Source organism: Centropristis striata, chromosome 7, assembly GCF_030273125.1.
Source record: "Centropristis striata isolate RG_2023a ecotype Rhode Island chromosome 7, C.striata_1.0, whole genome shotgun sequence".
In the NCBI taxonomy this organism is placed as follows: Eukaryota; Metazoa; Chordata; class Actinopteri; order Perciformes; family Serranidae; genus Centropristis; species Centropristis striata.
Genome location: NC_081523.1, coordinates 15,759,947 through 15,780,885, shown reverse-complemented (window position 1 = coordinate 15,780,885; position 20,939 = coordinate 15,759,947). Strand labels below are relative to the sequence as shown.

General features: G+C 39.7%; 2 protein-coding genes across 3 annotated transcripts; both read left to right on the top strand.

Annotated features, from left to right (window-relative positions):
• The first annotated feature begins 386 nt into the window (after positions 1-386).
• polr3d (polymerase (RNA) III (DNA directed) polypeptide D) lies at positions 387-3,856 on the top strand. Its single transcript, XM_059337056.1, has 9 exons — positions 387-517; positions 1,616-1,786; positions 1,877-1,920; positions 2,005-2,159; positions 2,269-2,393; positions 2,486-2,645; positions 2,776-3,023; positions 3,110-3,262; positions 3,405-3,856. The coding sequence occupies exons 2-9, from the start codon at positions 1,622-1,624 to the stop codon at positions 3,519-3,521; spliced, it is 1,167 nt and encodes a 388-aa protein (XP_059193039.1). The 5' UTR covers positions 387-517; positions 1,616-1,621; the 3' UTR covers positions 3,522-3,856.
• Positions 3,857-4,374: 518 nt separating this feature from the next.
• LOC131974652 (glycerol-3-phosphate acyltransferase 4) lies at positions 4,375-19,169 on the top strand. 2 transcript variants are annotated; one of them, XM_059337054.1, is made up of 13 exons: positions 4,375-4,500; positions 5,258-5,866; positions 7,983-8,052; positions 8,141-8,441; positions 11,374-11,448; positions 11,552-11,641; positions 14,271-14,364; positions 14,478-14,593; positions 14,783-14,838; positions 14,942-15,027; positions 15,160-15,288; positions 15,519-15,598; positions 17,732-19,169. In XM_059337054.1, the coding sequence occupies exons 2-13, from the start codon at positions 5,699-5,701 to the stop codon at positions 17,838-17,840; spliced, it is 1,374 nt and encodes a 457-aa protein (XP_059193037.1). In that variant the 5' UTR covers positions 4,375-4,500; positions 5,258-5,698; the 3' UTR covers positions 17,841-19,169. The 2 variants fall into 2 exon arrangements, with proteins under 2 accessions (XP_059193037.1, XP_059193038.1); XM_059337055.1 differs by lacking the exon at positions 4,375-4,500 and adding an exon at positions 4,662-4,738.
• The last annotated feature ends 1,770 nt before the right edge of the window (positions 19,170-20,939 follow it).

The following is a 20,939-nucleotide window of genomic DNA, read 5'->3' as shown; positions in this document are numbered from 1 at the left end:
TATTTCATTATATTTATATTTTTTATATTGTATATTATATATATTTATATATAATACATCTTTGTAATAATTAACTGTATTTTACTTTTTTAGGGTAGTCTTACATTTTATAAATTTTAACAACAACAACAACAACAACAACAACAACAACAACAACAACAACAACAACAACACCATCAATAATAATAATAATAATAATAATAATAATAATAATAATAATGATACTATTAATAATTTATGTGTGTGAAAAGTGCTAAAAAAATAAAGTCTGATAAATAGATAGAAAGTCTAATAGATAAATGGAAAGATTGATTAATTTGCATTTTGCATACTGACTGCGCATGTTGTTGCGCAGGTTTGAACCACGTCAACGCAGAGAGTGATGACACAGCGGAAGTGTCATGGCGCCGTGCGTCATGCAGTGTCAGAAGCAGCACTAGCACAAAACAACTTGTAATGACTCTTCTTTTACAAGTTTGGACTCCATTTCTTATAAGGGCATCCCAGAAATCATAACGTAAGTATCCGGAGAATCCCAGCCTGTCGACAGTTATTATTGCCAGCGTTAAAGTTCAATATATTTGTGTTCGTGTTGTAATTTGGCCACGTGTTGCTGAATTTGTGCTGTTTTTGACGCAATAATATGAAATATTATGAGCCAAAGTGGTGTTATAAAACGATTTAATGTAGTCATTGACTTGTGGACCTAATATGGCTGTCAGCTGTTTATGTCCCTGAACTACAAGCGTTGCTGTGGTGAAAAGACAGGCCTATCCATTTGTTTTCTTAGAAATAATAACAATAATCGGTAGAAAACTGCTTAAATCCAAATGATAAAATATTTAGTTTTTTTCCTAAACAGAATAATTGGCATAGCACTCTTGATTAAGCCTCTTCTACGCTCAACTGTTAAGATAAACTTGATTAATTCTTTGTATGGAAATGACTGTTTAGGCAATCAGTGATTGTATGAATTGATCTCTAGCTGCTCAGAAAATAAATCAATAATGTCAAAGACTATAACCACATCATATTTGTCATTCCATCATCTGTGCAATAACTTTATCTATCTGTTCTGCCTCTATCCACATTATAACCATAAGAAAAGACTGTGTTTATTGTCCCAAAATAAATTTGTCATGAAAAAAATAGGCCTACATATCTGCTGCTCAGAAAATACAAAATAACAGTGCATACATACAGTACATGCACTAACTGCCACCAACCAATGATCTGTTTTACCACGTATCTGCAGTCTTCATAATAATTCTTGTAAGAATATCTGTGTAAATATTACTTACTAGTACTTCACCCTCAAAATGATAATTTGCAAATCAATTTTACTCACTGCGTTTCTTTAAACTTTTGAAGAAAACATGGTTATTTTTGCAAGCCTCTACAGTGAATGAAGAATACAAATAAAAATATTATTTAAATCACTTCTGCAGAGTCTCAAGTTAAACAGGCAACAGGAGCAGCACTCAAATGCACGTGTTAAGAAGTTTTGTTATACTACACAAATTGTGTGGGAGTGAGACAAATTATCATTTTGGGGGTGAATTATTTACTCAATCACACATACAAGGTCTTTATTCCTTTTGTCACTGATCTCCAGTTAAGGATGGCGGATTCAGGCTCGGGTGACCCCAGTGGTCAACGTGTGCCAACCACCCCTGGAGGAAGTGGTATGGGACTGCTGATGGGCCGCAGACCACCAGCCGCCATCTCAACGGGCCGTCTCCCATCAATGAGATCAAGAGACCTCACCCTGGGAGGAGTGAAGAAGGTAAAATCACCGTTTCTCACCAGGAAATTATTGAATGCAAAACCAACTCCTTTTTCCTCATTGTTATTAAGTGCTGTTTTTATTTTTCAGAAAACCTTTACGCCCAACATTATTGGCAGAAAAGTGAAAGAAGAGTAAGTTCTCATCTGAGCTCAAAAGAAGGTGTCTAAGAACTCTTTGCTCGACTGTTTGCTAATAACTTTTTTCTGTTATGGCAGAACAAAAGTTGAAGGCGGACAGAGGAGAGACAGGAAGGATGGAGGTCGAGGTCGCGGTCCGAGAGACAGAGGCAGGGGCCGAGGTCGCCCAGAAGTCATCCAGTCCCACTCTATTTTTGAGCAGGGGCCTGCAGAGATGATGATGAAGAAGAGAAGTAGGAGTTCAGCTGGATGATTTTAAACTAATTACATTTAATGCGGTTACAGAGTCTAAGTAAGGTGCTTTATTGTCTTGGTTTAAGTGCATCCCTGTATCACACACAGGTGGATATGAAGGTGAGAAAGAGGCGCCGAGCGTGGGACCTTCACCCATCATCAATATTAAAAAAGAATACAGAGAGACGGAGGAAGAGACCAAGGAGATTCTGGCCAAGCTGGAGCGAGATAATGTAAGTCATTTGGTTGTCGGTCATCCAAATTAAGTAGCTTTATTTAGCATTTTTCATGAATCTAACTTTCCTTCTCTGTTGCATTCTTTCAGTTTATAGACGATCCCTTCCTGAGGAGCGAGCGGAGGAGCTGCCCTGTCCAGCTTCCTCTTGCTGTGTCGGGGTGGGGATTCACGGAGGAATTCACTAAAGCTGCTGTTAAAGTTGAGAAGGTGGATGAGGACGTAGAACCCATGGAACATGGAGTCGAAGGTAACAAGATAAATCTAAAAGGTCTTGTATCATATCAGCTTCCAATATTTATGATCGTTTGTGACAGGAAATAAATAAATAGCATGAAGTCTGTATAGCTGCTCTCTCAAAATACATTTTATCTTCTCAGTGAAACAGGAGCCAGAGGAAGCTGAAATAAAGAAGACGGAGGCCGCTTTCAGACCCCCTCCTCTCCCTGAGCCTGAAGTCCTTCCTGACCTGCTGCATAGATGGAGTCTGAGCAAAGGGGAGGAGCTGTTCTTCATGCAGATGCCGGACACGCTGCCCGGCCAGCCCCCCACCATCGAGCACAGGCCGGTGAAAACAGAGGTGCAGTCAGAGGACGGACAATCTGTGCTGCTGAAAACAGAGTCTCAGGTAGATACAGTTGTCATCTACATGTTAAACAAATGATGAGGTAAAGTTGAGGTAGCGTGTGTAAATAGTGTTTTTATTATAACCAGGGGGAGGAAGCTGAAGACAACAACTGCATTCTGAAAGACCTGCGGGAGGGACTTATAGGGAAGATGCTGGTGCGGAAGTCTGGCCGGGTCCAGCTCATACTGGGACAAGTGACACTTGATGTGTCTCTTGGAGCATCGTGCTCTTTCCTTCAGGTATGATCATAGTCTGTCTCTGTTTCTAAACAGTGCACATCTCCCTCCACATCTGTTATTTTATCCCAGAACAAACATTCATTTTATATCAGAATTATTAACATTTCTGACATGCCTTTCGCTTCTTCCCCTGTTTTTTTAGGAGCTGGTCTCTATTGGTTCGGAGGGAAGAACCGGCGACTTGACAGTATTAGGGAATGTCAAACATAAAATGGTTTGCTCCCCAGACTTTGAGGCTCTTCTGGAGAGCAGTGCATGATACTCGACAGAGCACTTGATTGCGATTTTGACAAGATGTTTGCTTTTACAATGGACTGTCCCTTTGGAACCTAAAATCTAGTATAAGTACGATGGCTGATTGTGCTTCTGTGTTTTGAGAGTTGCTATAATAACATATTGAAATACACTATCCATAATATGAAACATATGATTGAAGTTTTAGTTTCTCCTTGTGGAATAGGCATATTAATTCAGGATTCAAAGGTTGAATTGTGTGCCAAATTTAAGTACTGTTTTCATTTGTCTGTATCTGAGATTACTTGACAAGACTGTACATGGATGTAAATGTGTGAATAAAAAAAAGTTTTTTTGTTATTCCAGCCTGTTGAATGATTTAAAAAATATAAAATTCAGGTTCCTGTGTAGGCCTTTTGTTTTTTCATGTTTCTTTGTAAATATTACATAATTTGTGTTATATGGTTTAGATGATTTTTTTCATTGTATATTTAAAATAATCATAATCCACATTTTATTTAGCTTATATATGCACTAAGAGTGAAAAACCTTCTGTCCATATGTGTATTAAAAAATATGCCTGAATTCTGATTTCAGAACCTGTGCAGATTTAATTGCAGTGCCTTTAGCCATATTTGAGTGCAGTTTTTCAATTTTTTTTGTCTTCATTTGAATGCATCTGTTTTTGTCACTCGCTGGATTTTTGTGTTTTAAGATTTTAAGCACTACTGCACTCACAACACAATTAAAATGTTGCTCTCTAGCGCCTCTGGTGGTTGTAACTAATATGGCGTTTAGAATATCACTGCAGTACCTGGTTTTGTCCACCAGGTGTCAGGACAGAACCAGAGGGCTGCTCATTAATACGTAGCCAGCAACGAGCCGCCCGTTGTCTGCCCATGTTGTTCTCCGGGTGGAGTTTGGCTACAGTCCGCCAGACAAAGACAAGCGATTGACCAGTGAAAGCTCGCTGTACCGGCGCTGGATACATAACGTGACTGAAGGTTAGTTAACGATGAAGTCCATTAAACTAAATGCTTTTTAAACTGATGGTGAGGATAGTAGCCTGTAAGATACTAGCTAGGTTACCACTTAACCAAGCTTATAACAGAAAAGGTTGGCTCAGCATATCGTATCCACCCGGACGGACCTCTGGAGGGGAAGCTAAGCGGAGTACACCAAGAGACAACATTTAGCATCACCGTTAGCTGGGAGGCCACAGGCTCACTTTAACCCGTCCGTGTGGGTACAAGAGGCTCACGACTCGCCACTAGCTTCGGCTGTGCTTGTGTGCTAGCTGACTGTCTTTGTGGTGTGAGGGTGCTACTAAATTCTCCTGCAAAGCGTTGGCTGTTAACTGTTGCAAGTGATGAGCTTAGCTAACCCAATGTGGTTTTACTGGGGATGGTTAGCATCATCAGAGGAGACGAGGGCCTCTAACGTGATATCTGCACTGTGGTTGATAACAGAAACGTTAGCTTGTAAAGTTATTGGACTCTTTGCTGAAAGGGGATACCGTTAATCAACCTTTTCCCAAGATAAGTGGCATCCGTTGCCTTTCAGATTAGATTAGATTCAGGCTAGCACTAACTTTGCACACCGGTATTCAAAATGCATAACGTTTCCAAAGACAGCGACGCAGGGACACGTTGTCCGCCTTGTATTAAATTGAAATTGAACGGCTTGTGCTTGGGCCAAAGAGGAAATATTATTGTAACATGAGTCACTCTGACCTGACCGTTTATTTGTACATCTTTTCAGGTCTGTGTTACGCTGAGCTGCAGAGCCCCTGGATCTTCACCAAACAACAAAACCACCTGCTGTGCCCAGTTGTTTCATTGTTTACATCTGTCGTCAGCTGGAGGGTTTGTTCAAATAAGCTAAGGACATCTGCAGAAAGGACCATTACATCATCCCTGATTTTTTTGGAATATACTTCAGCTGAGTTTCAGGAACCGATGGATGGTGAAAAGAATGAAATTCATTGATATTGCCCAAGGGGGCAACATCAAGATGGTCACTTGTACTCGTATTGATTCTCTGTTAAGCACAAGGAGAAGCTCCATCCCCTAGTTATCTTGATGAAGGCCTTTTTCTGACAAAAGATAAGGGCCACTTGGGGCCAGGAGCTGGAGTGCTGTTCCTCCTCTGCCCGCTAAATTTTAACTATTTGATAGATTTCATCGCCCTCCTGACTTCAAGATGGAGCTCTTTTTCAACCCATTTGACAACCTAGTGTGCATCCTGCTGGGCATCTCCTTCACTGTGTGGTTCACCCTGCTGCTGGTCTTTATTATCGTGCCTGCCATCTTTGGGGTGTCCTTTGGCATCCGGCGTCTTTACATGAAATCTTTATTAAAGCTCTTTGAGGTAAGCTCTTCCTGCACCACACCACAACTCTTATTTGAAGCAATTAGAAATGCTAACTACAGTGTGATGTGATGTGTGTGTTAATCATAGGTGATTACTTTTGTGACGAAGCTAAGAAAGGACTGGAAACACTGCATACTCCATAATGTAAAAGTATGACTTAACATGTGTGCTTCTGTTCTTGCCAGTGAAAATAATTCTGTCTGCTCCTGTCAAAACATCCTGTTATTCAGCAAACTTTAGTTGGTTAAAGTAGTTGTCTCTGTTCTTCAGGGACAGCCTTTATTTGTTCTGGCTGTACATCTTGTCCAACCCTTTTCATCAACATTTCTGCTTCTGGAAAGTAGTAATATGATATATATATATATTTGTTTTTAAAACTGTAGTTCTGGCAAAGTAAGTTATTTGAAATTTCACTGGCTGTTACAGATTAACATCAGAGCCATTCTTCTCTTATGTAATCGGAGTGGTACAGACCTCTTCAGTAACAGTTGTCTGTTACATGGCTCCAACAGCCTGGAATAGTTTTCACTTTCTAGAAATGAGTATGAATACCAGTGATGGCTGTTATGCATCAGCTTAATTTTAAGACCAGTTCAAGATGTCAGCATTTATCATTTAAAGGTCTCTTCGTCTGTCCGAATCCAGACTCAGTTATCCAGTTTCTCTCCTTCTTCTATCTCTGGTGTATCTTCTTCACCAGTAAAGCTGTCATCACTATCCAGCATATACCTCTGAGAGCCGATCCTGAGCCAGAAATAAATGGAGCAGTGGGAGAGATGAGAGACTTTCTTAGCTCATGATTCCAGTGGCAACCATGAGATTTGGAGAAAAGGTCAAAGGACCCAGAAACCAGGAAACATTGCTTTAGATTTGCACAACTTGCATGTGTGTCATTGTTTGCGAAGGTCTCCATTTCAGACTTGTTGAATTACAAAATTGATTTGTTTGTCTTGGCCACTATTAAGTTTACAACCAGGACCTCGCCTGCAATGGGACAGAGATTGTGTTGCTGTTAATACATCAGTGTGGGAAAATTGTTTTGCTCACTTTAAGTTACTTTACCGGTTATTTCTCAACTGTCATATTTAATGGCAGATTAAAAAGTCCTCTTTCACAAGCAGCTCTGGAGTCACGTGCTAGCATCATGGACTCGCATATTTTTGTTTCTGCTCTGTGACGAGGAGGAGCAGCTCTCTGTGCTCCACCTCTCTTCATCAAAATACTCTTTACATTTAAACGCAGCTGCATGTTAATACATGTGCTCAGTATTATGACATGTCACATCATGATTTATAGGTAACTGCAAAAGGGATGGTATAAAGGCTGAGGTTAGTAATTATGTGTCTATGACGAGCATAAATCAATCAGACGAGCATAAATCAATCAGATGCACACATCACTGCTGTGGGTTCAATTTCTTCAAATAGTCCACTTAGTTTCATGTCTTAAGTTTAAATTTGGCAATCATCATGTATCTCAAACATACCCAAACAGCTTACAGTTTGCGGAAAGCCACAAAATGTGTGTCTAAGTAGAAATATAAAAAGTTTCAGATTTAGAGATGCCTGTTTTTTTTTTTTACAGCATGATTTTTGCAAGCAATATCACTGTGCCGCTCAACATTCTTGGATTTTTTTTTGCAAGAGCCCCAGGCCAATTCAAGGGTTTTCATCTTACCATTGCTGTATTTGAGTATACTTACAATCATACAGCTGTATTTATCTATTCCCTATCATTGATTGGTGCAGGCAAATCTTTGAACCGCCACATGCTGGGGTAGGAACTGTAATCTGAGACTGTTGCCTAAGTGAAACACATCCAACACCTCCCAGTCCATACTTTCCAATGTTTCATGCTTGTCTTACAGCTAGAACACTGTGTCCTTTTCTTGACTCTTTAGGAGAAGGGGGCAATAAAATGTCAATGTTCTTGGAGGTTGTGGTCTCAGATGTGCCATGAATGTTATTGGCCCATGATGAGGTCATCTTCTGTGAATTCAGAATCTTGTTTCCTCTACTGAAGTTGAGCACTTCTTTTGTTATTGTTAAGTTGGTTCTGTGTATTGTCTATGTGTCACCATTTAGTTTTAAACACTTGTTGTTCTCCTTTACAGTGGGCCACACTTAGGCTAGAGAGAGGCGCAAAGGAAAAGAACCATCCCTTATACAAACCCTACTCAAATGGTAATGGGCTATCAGTGTGCATGTTTTGTATGTGTGTTTGTTTTAGAGAAAAGTGTTTCTGACATCCTTTCTCTCTGGAATGTTGCAGCCATCATTGCCAAGGAGCCCACCTCCTTGGAAGAGGAGATCAAGGAGATCCGGAGGAGTGGCAGCAACAGAGAGCTGAACTCAGCCCCTGAGTTTGAGATGTCTGACATCTTCTATTTTGCTCGGCGAGGAGTGGAGAGCATCATGGACGATGAGGTGACCAAGCGGTTCAGTGCTGAGGAGTTGGAGTCCTGGAATCTGCTGACCCGCAGCAACTACAACTTCCACTACATCAGTCTGAGGCTGACCGTCCTTTGGGGGCTGGGCCTGCTGATCCGCTATGGCTTCCTGCTGCCTCTCAGGTTGGCATATGACCTCATACATCAGTGTGCTTTTTATAGCGGTGACGACCAACACTGCAAAAATGCGCTGTTTATAGCTGTTCCTATCGATCAGATCAGGAAAAAACAAGGGCTATTTTTGAGTGCCAGAAATAGCAGTGCATAAAAGAGAGAAGTCACAGAAAGGGCAGCAGATTTGGATGGAAAACCTTGGTCGCTGCTAGTCTGGAGGACCGTAGTCAACTAATGTTCACTTAAAGCAATGATGTGTTGAACGACACCAGTCATACGTGCTTTTTTATATTTATAGCTCTCAAATCTCATATGCTTTAATCTGTCTCTCTGTGTAGTAGGACATTTGCTGACAAGGTAATTTGTATAAACGATCACGTCCACACTGGGGAAATTGGTCAAGTTGTGTGAAAACTGGCTTTCTTATATTTTGTATGGCTCATATTTAAAGAGTTTAGCCGATGTTTTGGGTCATTGTCGTGTTGGAAGACCCATCAACGACCCATTTTCAGTGTCCTGGATCAGGGCAGGAGGTTGTCACCCAAAATTTCATGTTACATGGCCCCGTTCATCTTCCCCTCACTGTGGTGAAGTCGTCCTGTCCCCATAGCAGAGAAACAGCCTCAAAGCATAATGTTTCCACCTCCATGTTTGACGGTGGAGATGGTCTTCTTGGCAGCATTTCTCCTTATCTAAACAGGGCAAGTGGAGTTGATGCCAAAGAGCTCGTTTTTTGTCTCATCTGACCACATCACGTTCTCCCAGGCCTCCTCTCCTGGCTTTCATATTATGTGATTTTCTGGATATTTTTTTATATTCTGACTCTCACTGTTAAAGTAAAACTACCATTAAAAGTATAGAACGTTCACTTATTTGTCAGTTGGAAAATTTAGCAAAAATCACAAACTCGGCAGGGGATCAAATACTTATTTCTCTCACTGAACCTGCTGCGTACAGGTTCCTTCAAACCTTTTATTTTTTCACTTTCTTCTACTCCCAATTTTGCCCTCCATCTGAATTGTTCAAGTTATAATATTTTGTTTTCAACTAAATTCTACTTTTGGATTTTACTAATGATTTTCAAGATTATGACCTGTTGGATATCTGATCTCTTTTTTTAGTTAGTTTTTTTAATGACATTGTTTGGTTTATCTTACCAATGCTAAAACTAGACACAGATACTTAAAAGTATAAAAGTTTGACACTCTTAAGTATCTGTGCCATCAAAAAATATGCCCACTCTTCATGACTGGTCCAGTATGCCCGATTGTTTGGAGAATTACCACACAATAACACAAAGCGAGGCCGGACACTGAGCAATACCTTTGCATGGTTACAGGGGCTGGAGGCAATCCCAGCATGCATTAGACAAGCGGTTACATGACTGGTCTCAAGGTCCATTACAGGGCTCACTTGTAATCACATTAATTGCCAATTTGATGTGAAACCCAGCTGTAAAAATTAATAGTTTTGGGCCGACTGCATGGGGTTTCAGACTGCTCCAGATCACATAAGTACCATTAAATGTTGGCACATGCAGTGAGTTAAAGAGGGAGATCCTCATTCAGGGTCAGCTTAGACAGTCACAGGGACAGTGACTCAGTACTAAGCCTGGCTGGCTCCTTTCCAATCGCCAGTGGGGTGACGAATCAGGCCACCACTGCACAGACAGACATTCTTGTCTCCCATCCAGTTAATAGATTCTCTCATTCAGTACTTCTCTAGTTCAATATTGGCCTGGCTCTCTCACAAGCAGGAAACATTCACCTCCCTAATGGCTGTGGTTAATCCTTGCCCAATTTCATCGACACCTTCTCCACCCTGGATGATTAGTTCATCCAGATTAAGGCGACCTGTTGGTCAGTTTAATCATCACCTAATATGCCCGCCTGCAGGTTCTAGAGTCTTATTAGCAGGAACAGTGGGTAGCAGAGGACAACTACTTGATAACTAGAAACCTGCTCCCCTGGAAACATTACACACAACCTTTACGTGTTATCTGCATGGTTAGTCAGTGAAAGCTTGTAATACAGAAGGAAACTTGTTTGGTTAAAGCTGGGCCCAGACCATAGGAGTTTTAAAATTGTAAGTGACTCTAATATCGGGAAAAGCATACAGATGTTGTTCTCTCTAATCTCAAACGAGCACACGCTAAAATATTCTAAAATAATGGCTGTCTGACACTTTAGCATATTATAAAGATTATTATCAGAGAGTGAACAGTGCACCATCTCGTATGATTTCACGTGATCTCATGTGGAAGCTGATGTCAACAAAATGTAGACTGACTGTGTGCAACAACTTGTTATAGTCATGCTTTGCAGGGTTGTCAATTTGTCAGTTTTAATGTAAGATAACAATAAATAAAATATTCATTTTATTACTTCCGGAATGGGGAATTTTCATTGTTACAGCAGCAAAAGTAAATAGAAAAAATAGAAGCATTAATAAAATAATAATTAACAGTAAACAAGTAATATAAACCAGAGGAAGTAAAGTATTAACAATTTACGGTAAACAAGAGGAAATATAAAGTTTAGGGACAATATATAGAGAAAAATATCAATATTGCACAGTGGAATGATAATACACGTTAAAGTGAAGTATTGTTTATATCTGTAAACACATGCCAGTCTAAAGGGCCAGAATGGTTCCTGCTCAAAAACTACTGATGCATCGTCCAAAATACGACTGCTCAATATCAAACATGCTTGAAGTGACCGGGGCATGAATCTGGGTTAAAACGGCCCTAAACTTCTGTAGTTTGAGCCCGGCTGAAGGATCATGTTCTCTCATTTAAATGCCAGTAAAACAACATTTTGTTTTAAACCTTTGACCCCACAAGGTGGAGTCATGCTAATTGTGTTTTACAGAAATTATGTTGAATGTAAAAACTTTCCCTCCGGCAGGATTAGTTGTAACCTGCCTGCCTGTTTTACAGGGTAACTCTTGCCTTCACTGGTGTCGGCCTCCTCGTGTTCCTCACCTGTGTTATTGGGCTGCTGCCAAATGGAAGGTATGACTCATGAACAGCTGGTGTGTTTTAATTTATCAAGAATAAATCGATTTTCTATGTTTACACTAAACTACATCCTGCTGTTGTATGCTCCTTCCTGCAGGATGAAAAACTTTCTGAGTCAGAAAGTCCATTTGATGTGCTACAGAATATGTGTCAGAGCTCTGACTGCCATTATAACATACCATGACAGGTAAGGGACTTAACTGCTGTACTATTAATGTTATGTTATTTTTATTGGGCTGAACCCATTCCAAATGCATTGTGACTCTATGTAGAACAGTATCACTGTAACACAGCTGTAGTGGAACTTCCTGGCTCCTGTCAGACAGGGACAAGAGGGTTGAAAGGAAGGACGTAGGAGTTATTCAATCCTTTTATAGGCTCTGAAACACTGTATGTAAACACAAAAGACACAAAGGTTATGTAATAAGGTCAGACGCACCTAACTTGTAAATATGTCAACAGAAATAATGGAAGCTACACAATGATTCATATAGAAGACCAATAGCAGCCAGACCGGTTTCCTTAAACCATCCACACTAGCAGTTTGGACAAAAAGACCTGTATATTTTAAAGGAAAGCGAGTCATTACAGAAGATCTTTCCCCACACCAAAATGATATTTTGTGTATATTGAAGCAAATATTTTAAATCCACATATTTTCCAGTCTTTTTCCTTAAAGTTAGCATGATGTGGGCTGCTGCCGGTTGATTGCTTTTCTGTTTTTTTTAACACTGCTTTAGTGTTTCCCTGAAGTTTTTTTTAATCAACTTTTGGGTCAATTTCTTATCTGCTTTTGTACACTGCCCATCCATACAAATGTTTATGAATGTGAATTATTATTATTATTATTATATTTTTTTTCCTTGTTTCACTTAAGGACGAGTTACATGTAGCCACACACCTAGCACATGGCTAAAGCTCAGCAAAAGCTTAAAAAAAGTCAGCTTTAGAAGTGTAGCAGTGCAGCTGTTGATTATTAAAACTCCCCCCAAAAAATCCAGTTTTATTGGGGAGGAGCTCTGCACTTGTTTATTGCTGGGGATGTAATCCTATTTGACCAAAAGTGTCCATTGTGCAAATGGTATCTTAAGAGTTTGATGTTGTAAACATTGTCTGCTTTTGCAAAACATTTTAACCACAAAGTTTTACCCAAGGTAACAGTTCAAGAGAGAGCATTTAAAACTTTTGAAACTAATGGCTTTCCAAATGCCTTTCCAAATGCCATGGCATTTAAGCAGAAGTTAGCCTCCGAAAAATGTAATTTATTATTCAAAGTTCTCGTAAATTTTGTCCGGAGGAATATATTTAAACAAGAACAAAGCCAGTCGATTGCAGCTGTCGACATGCTCCCATTAGTCCTCTTTCTGAAACAAGATTCGCTGCAGACCTCTTGCCACGACTGAAAAGGGGTCTATGTGAGATTACATAATGTCAGATGGGTTGTCTTTGTAGAACAGATACCAGGGTGTGTTAGCACTTGCAGTGTGAGCACCCAGAGTGCGAGTATGACTGCCTGAGGCTAGGCTCAGACTGTCTACATTCATATTCATTGCAGCATGCGTATGAGCTTAGGTGAAGCACAAAACCCTCGTCAGTAATGCTTTCTCAAAGCACAAGCACACGTTTCGCTATTCAGATATTGTGCGTCAGTGTTATGATTAAGCTGGGTGTTGTTGGTAGTGAGGGTTTTGTTTCTATGTGAGGCTTTTTCTCAACATTTCATTTAAATATTGCAGAGTAACACTCTAAGAGGAAGATAAAACAGTACATAGAGCTTTTATAGAGGGATGGGTACATGCAACAGGATGTGGAGGAGGAAGTTGATGCTTTATGTATTTGCTCATCAACTGTAATCTCTAACAGCTGGTGTTCTAAGTTAACCAGAGTGCAGGCTTGTCTGGAGTTGAAAATAAACTGTTGAAAGGGGTTTGAGATGAAGGGACATTGTTAGTGAGGCTGCTCGTCGTTGGAATATGTATTTGTTCATACCATAGCCAAAGAAGTAGTTTCTTGTTAACATGTGAATTTGCATGAAGATAAGAGTTGCAATGATCCTCCAAATGCAGGGTTAGGTTCAGAGCTTGTTTGGGGTTTTTGTTGGCATGGCAGGTGAATAAGAATAAATATATGTGCAAGAACATACCCGTCTGCACACTGCTGCCAATTGACTTTGATTTGTGGACCATTTATATGCAAATGGGCAAAGACAAATTAGATTACAACATGCCACGTGTTCCTAACCAAGGCAAAACTTTCCTCTCTGTATAATGAACACACAGACAGTCTCTGGTTACACCCCTAATGATGATTCAGACTTTACTCGTCATTAATGAGTGAAATTATACGTTAGATAAGTAATAGACACCCTTTAATTCCAACTAGGAAAAGTATCAAAATTGTGATCTTTTCTATCTTGATATTCAATTGGGGGCGGGGGCGGGCATTGATTGATACTGATTAAAACCTCATTGGTGAGACACGGCTCTTTATCAATCCTTGCGGCCTTCTGAGTGTCTGCCAACAAGGCCTGGCCTGTTGTAACATGCACTCCTCTCTGCTCTGAGGCTAAAAATACACGAGTGACAGAGGAAATGGTGCTCTCTCCTGCTCTCTCTCTAAGATTGTAACTCTATCTTTGGAATGTGGATTCAGTAGGTTCAGGTCCTGCATGCTCTGGGGGTCAAATATTTTGAAGCACCCACCCTGGCTTTGTTTCTCCCAAGAAGACCGAGAGAGGCAGTGTTTTAATTGTGTTTGCATTGCTTTCTTCGCTGCCATATTGTGCACTAAAGTGAATATTCCTTTCACTTCTCCAGTGAGAATAAACCCAAGAATGGAGGCATCTGTGTCGCCAACCACACCTCACCCATCGATGTTATCATCCTGGCCAGCGATGGCTGCTATGCTATGGTAACTATACAGCTGCTTAGCAGGGAGCTATGAAAACATTGACTCTGGTCCCTTTTTCCGAGGCAGCTGCCGGCCTGTTGAAATGACATGTGTTGTTGTTGTTGTGTTGTCAGGTGGGCCAAATTCACGGAGGCTTGATGGGGGTCATTCAGAGATCCATGGTCAAAGCCTGCCCGCACATTTGGTTCGAACGCTCAGAAGTCAAAGACAGACATCTAGTGGCCAAAAGGTAGCATTACAACCTTTATTTTTATTCCATGTTTTGCTATTGTGCAGCATTTTTTTTGCATTCATTTAGTTGTTTTTATGTATTTTATGTTGACTTTGGGTGTCAGTCTGTTGGATGTTTTGTTTGTGCATCTAAAATATGATCTCTCTTTCTAACTTTACTAATACCTACATACTTCTTGTATTTCAGATTGAGTGATCATGTAGAAGACAAATCTAAACTACCCATTCTCATTTTCCCAGAAGGTACGTTTTTAATTTTAATGTTCTGGTACAGGAAGACTTCAAATGCACACATATTCACAGGCACTCATTTTTCTTAAAAAAATGTTTTTTTTTAAATCCCCAGGTACCTGCATTAACAACACTTCAGTCATGATGTTTAAGAAGGGCAGTTTTGATATTGGTGCCACCGTCTACCCTGTGGCCATTAAGGTGAGCCTTGTTTTCTTTTGTGAGATGTTATTTTTACCTGCTACGTGTTATTTTTAATCATCAACATTTCAACAGTTTGTGCAACATAAAACGCGTATTGATTATTCTCTCTGGTGTGTTCGATCCTCACAGTATGACCCTCGATTTGGGGACGCCTTCTGGAATAGCAGCAAGTTTGGGATGGTCAACTACCTGTTGCGTATGATGAGCAGCTGGGCCATCGTCTGCAGTGTGTGGTACCTTCCTCCCATGTCCAGAGAGGTGAGACTCCATGGTTGTCTAATAGATTATTTTTTTTAAGTTTCATGAATGTAACAACCAACACATTTGAAGAGCTATTCATATTGCTGCATGTTTAACACAATTTAATATAAATTGCTTTTAGATTTGGTGATAGGCAAAAAATGTAAAGTTCATAAATAAATAATAGAAATGGTCATAAATAATTTACAGCAGAACTGTGTTATATTTATGCCAATCTTCTCCAACAGGAGGGTGAAGACGCTGTACAGTTTGCCAATCGTGTAAAGGCAGCCATAGCCAGGCAAGGCGGACTGGTCGACCTCCTGTGGTAAGATAGCAACCGTTCAGCTCAACGGTCTCCACCAGTTTTCCCATGCAAACCCAATCACAAAGGCAAAACTGATTTATGTATGTATAGCAATTGGCAAAATTACAAATTGAATCAAACACCGACTACAACGCAGTGCACCATCTCATGCTGTTAGTTTAGTTACTATAGCTGGTAGAAGAGGAAATTAGATGCCGCAACCATTAGGCAACAGAGCCCTGTTATGTCCTGTGGTGTGTTTGGCTAACAGAGCTAAGAGCTGTAGAGTTAAAAGCGCAGCAGGACTGAGCGTTCCAGCTCAGAGGAGCATAAAATGTTAAACTGTGAAATGCAGTTTAATGTGACAACACAACACGTTTACAGTAAATAAATGTACATGTGTACTTCAGCTGAGTGCAGATTACGGGTATAGATACTTTGAGTCTGGAGACACTTTACATCAGTGTTTACATTTGACCAAATCCTACCAAAGATGAAAGTATAAATACAGTGGTCCTCATTTATCAAACGAAGGTAGAAACCAGCACAGATCAGAGCGTATATATTGTTTTAGGCCAAGGGTTCACGTGTGATTTATGAAACGTTCGTATCTCACCAATCACAGAGTGAGAATGATCGGCTGTTGATAAATGTGGAGGCTTAAAACAAGCATAATTTAAATATCATGCCCTGTTATAGACTGGGATCAGAGGCCTCACCCCGAGAGTTTACGACATCGAAGGACGCAATACGGCCAAAAGGAGGATTTTTTTTCCTTTTATTTAAGTCACCTTTATAAGCCAAATGCACCATTACAAATAACAACACAGAGGAGAGGAATAGACATGTTAAAGCAGGTACAGAAATACAGCGACGGGGGTTTATGAAGTAAAAGAAGAGGAATCTCTCAGAGGTAGAAAGTAAAACGCTGACGTCCAACCATTGCAACAGAACAAACTGGTTTTGTTTGGCAGCATAAAAAGTAAAAGGAAGGAAATCGGTGCGGCTGCAGTCCAACCCCCGGTGAGGTTGTAATATTTAATTTATAATTCTGTGATATGTATAGCCTATATAATATGCAAATAATATTTTTATAATGGAGAGATATTAATATTAGAATATGTTAATACACAGGACAAGATGTTACTATCCCGTGCGTGCGTGTCAAATGTTTACCAGATGACGTAAGACAACAACATTTAATAGCCTAGGCTACTAGCCTGTTTAAATAATTTTATGCTTGCACGGTTAATTCATTTTTAATGATGTTTTAACGATAAATGATGTATGCGATAAATGTCATCATTTAAAAAAACAAAACGCCGCAGAGTTTAATCAGCTCCAGGCATCGATACAATGGTCAAACAATTCTCTGACTCAAACATGTGGACGTCACGTTAACTCAAATTTGCATACAGGAATTCAGCCCAGACGTGAGATCCGATCGTACCCTGTGTTCATGTCTAAATTAATAAATGCCTAGCCTTGCGTAAAAAAGGCCGTACGCCCACTTTCTGCCGTACGTTTGTTTGATAAATGAGGGCCAGTGGCTCTATTTGTAGTGAAATGCACTGCTGAGGTTCTTGTTCTTTGAAAACAAAATGTGTAGTTGTCATAAGCTTTACATAAAATAAATATAAAACATTAAGAAACTGCCTAGTTTGGATTATTTTAAAACAAATCCTGTTAATCAGGTATCTTTAAGTATAACCTTTTTTTTTTTTTTGCACCTAAGTGAAAAAGCACCATCATTAACATTATAGGTTACACCATGTGTATTTTTTATTTTTTTTTGCGACTAACAAAAATTGTCCAAAGAGGCCTATATAGTGTGCTCCATCAACTGCTGTGTCACAAATAACCATTGAGATTAATTGAGCATCTCTTTGACTTATTGCATTTTAAAATTTAAAGTAATAAACACAACAAGATATAGCATTAAGTACTGCAGTGGAAAGGGCTTTTTCATTTTCTGGTGATCTATTATTGCATTGTATAAAATGTATGTAAAGTAAATTGTCATAAAATGGCAGGTTTGTGATGCAGCACATTTAGTCTGTATTTCATTTCAGTAATAGAACATTTAAGAGGCATAATAGTCCATTGTTTAAGTCAAGTAATTATTATTGTCACTAATCTGAATCTCTTTCATAGGGATGGAGGACTGAAGCGAGGAAAGGTAAAAGATACCTTTAAAGAAGAGCAGCAGAAGCTGTACAGTAAAATGCTGGTGGGCACGCAAGAGGACCGCAGTCGCTCCTGAAGGACCTGTTTTGGAGGTGGACTGGCTCAAAGACCCACTTGGGCACATCTGACTGAATAGGCAGTCAGCAGGGCTTCCTCTCTATTGGAGAGTCTGGACTGGAAAATTCCCTCTCTGATGTCAACAGTACTCCATTTGGCTTCCTCGGTCACTGCCTCAGCCAGGCATGTTCAGTTTGCGTCGCTGTTACGGGTCATTCTGAGTCTGCTGCCCTTTGTTGGAATAGCTCGACCGAAGCCCTGCTTGCATTAGAATGAAAATAAGGTGCGCACAGAAAAGGAGCATTGTCTTCCTTGTTGGCAGTCTTTTGATGGAAAACTTGTAATATTATCTATCATTGAGTTCCTGTCTTTGTTTAGTAGTTTTCTGACTTTTTCATTTTAATATTACTGTCATGTTTGTATCACACTGTGTTGAAGTAACAGAGTTTGATTATACCTGGGGACAGAGGAGAGAGTTATTGTTTGTTACAAAGCTAAAACCTGTGACTGAGTTGGGGTTTTGCATGACTGGCTTGTGCCCATGATTTAGGGCACGATGCCAGATTTTGTTACATTTCAGATATTTTTATGGGCTTTTTCCAAGAGAAAAAAAATCTTGTATTTTAAGCTTTGTGTTTTACATTAAGACTTGTATCAACACATGTGGTCACTATAGGAATAACACTCCAGAGGAGCTCTTGATATGTTGTCTGTTTCTGTGTTTTTTCCATGGAATGTGTAAATCCCTCACATTATGAAATGGAAATTGAGCACCCACAGTGACTCTCACGGAGGTTTATGGGTTGAGGCAGATATTCCTCAATGTTCCAGCTAATAATGCAGCATAATTGGAGCAAAAAGGGTTTATAGTCAATTCATTAAGAATTTATTTGGGATGCTTTTAGCATTGCCCCTTTTAAGGCCCATGGCACACAGGTAGTGATGTAGGATAACGACCATCACAACCGGTCTCCTGACTAAAACATGGTTATAATGACAATTAGCTGATACATATTCATACTAATATACTTCCTAACAGGCATCATGTTCTACATTGGCTTCCTGCTTGTGTAGTGACCATCTTGCCTAATTTATTTTAAGTGAACTCTAAAAGCTATTGTCTTTAATTCCCCCTCCTCATCAGTGATCTTTCTCCTACTTGGCAGCCTCTTCAAGGGGAGTGCAGCTGTAGTTTGGACTCCCCATTAGGCTGGAGTTGAGGAACACAGTGGACCGCCTCGGTGGGGTTTTTCCCTGAGGCTCTCGTCCCTCTAGTTTACTGTTATCAGGGACGTCATTTAGATCATGTCGAATCTGTTCATCAAAATAAATGTTCAAGAATGTTGAATTTCAGGACTTTTTTGTGCTCACTGTTGATGTTTCTTTTCCTGACGCAGGCACAAAGGGGTTTTAAAACTTGTTCTTACAGAAGCTTATGAAAGAAGAAGTCCCACAACATGGCTACAGGTAAAGGTACACTATTTTAGATATACTTTAAAGTATTTATAGATAGAAGAACATATACTTAACCCTAACTTAAGAAGGAACTTGTTTTTTTCTTTCTTTTCAAAGGCCTTAAATACTATACATGTGCATTTAATGTAGATATATCAATGAAATACACAGATCTATGTACATGCTCTTTACAGTCACATTAAATTCAAATTAGACCTTTAAGAAAAGCCTTGGGGACGAAAATTATTTAATTGACCTCTGAAGTAGCATGAGCTAAATAGATTTAAATTGCAACACGTCCCACTGGTAAATATTTGCCATTTAATTTACTCAAAATACCATACTTATTTTGTATAATTTAAAGTTTTTAGTACTTTTGTTTTAGCCAATGTATTTAATTAAGTTCAAATTAAACAGTTTAGTTTGTTGTTTTTTACTGGCAAATATTTTCCCAAAATCAAGGCATTTGTTATTTGATATTTTTAGAGTTGACTGTTTTTGTTTCCAACAGTACAGCTTTAATTAGCTGATGCTTTTCTCTGCTATTCTTGGCAAGCCAGAACCTTTCCTGTCTGATTTATTGTCCAGTTGGCACCAAGTTGCTATAACACAGTCTGGGATGAGGATTGAGAGTTTTATTTTGAACATCATATTTTTTATATTTATTCCCTAGTGTACAATGAACTCAGGATCCAGTCTAAATAATGTCTTTTTCCATGGATGTTTGCTGCTGATTGTTTTGCAGCTGCTTCATCACAAACCCCCAGCCTCTCCTCCTGGCTGCTATAAACCGCCTCAGTTGCTTTCAGAGAGCTTTCCCCTTTAACTGTCTTTGTTTCCAGACCGGTGATGGACATGGCAGCATTCTTTTGCGTCTCTGTTGCAATAGTTTCAAATGGATCTGTTGACGTTGGAGAATAAAGCACACAGCGCTCAGGGGAGGAGTAAGAGGAAGCGGGGCAAAAAGCTCAAAAGGTTGGCTGAGAAAACCATGCCATGGTTGAACAGCTCACTTACGGCACTATGGAGAGCCAGAGTTTGGCCCCCCTGCTATTTTGCATCACCCTGGGCTGAAGTTTAGACTGCTGGATGGCAAAGATCCATCGCCTCCAAATAAGACTTTTACAGCTCTCTGCTCCACTGGGTTGAGAACGCTACTGTAGCGGCGTTGTAAAATATTGTGGTTACTTTGCTGTTGTGATGACTGGAAGTTGTAGGAGGCAGGGCCTTCTAGAGACATGACTAACCTGTAGGCCATGCATATAAAAACAAAAGTAGTTCATCTGATAATGCTTGCTTTACACAATAACATTGCAGCTGCCGCAATGTAGTGATGTGAACACACCTAAAGCAATGTCACACAAATAAAGATAATTTCGAGGCTTTTGGTTGTAGCACAGCTAAGGAAATAAAGTGAAAGCAAACTGTTGGTGAAAGATTCATTCAAAGAGTTTCACAGGAAGAAAATGAGTAACTTCCTGTTGAGACTTCACAGAATGAGCCTTTGGTATGTTGAGTGGTGAGTTTAATTTCCTAGGGTGGATGCATTATTCATTATGGTGTTTTAGCATCTTATTATTGGAGTAGAATAGTAGGCAAAGCAATGCAGGTCAAACACAGATTTCTATGGCAATCGTATATTATGGGATTATCTGTAGTTGAT

Excerpts from the sequence above, each read along its gene's own strand:
- LOC131974652 (XM_059337054.1), top strand. The coding sequence starts at position 5,699 with ATGGAGCTCTTTTTCAACCCATTTGACAACCTAGTGTGCATCCTGCTG. Across the intron at positions 11,642-14,270 it reads ATTATAACATACCATGACAG|TGAGAATAAACCCAAGAATG; the intron begins GTAAGGGACTTA and ends TCACTTCTCCAG. Across the intron at positions 15,028-15,159 it reads TCTACCCTGTGGCCATTAAG|TATGACCCTCGATTTGGGGA; the intron begins GTGAGCCTTGTT and ends CGATCCTCACAG.
- polr3d (XM_059337056.1), top strand. The coding sequence starts at position 1,622 with ATGGCGGATTCAGGCTCGGGTGACCCCAGTGGTCAACGTGTGCCAACC. Across the intron at positions 1,921-2,004 it reads GGCAGAAAAGTGAAAGAAGA|AACAAAAGTTGAAGGCGGAC; the intron begins GTAAGTTCTCAT and ends CTGTTATGGCAG. Across the intron at positions 3,024-3,109 it reads TGCTGAAAACAGAGTCTCAG|GGGGAGGAAGCTGAAGACAA; the intron begins GTAGATACAGTT and ends TATTATAACCAG.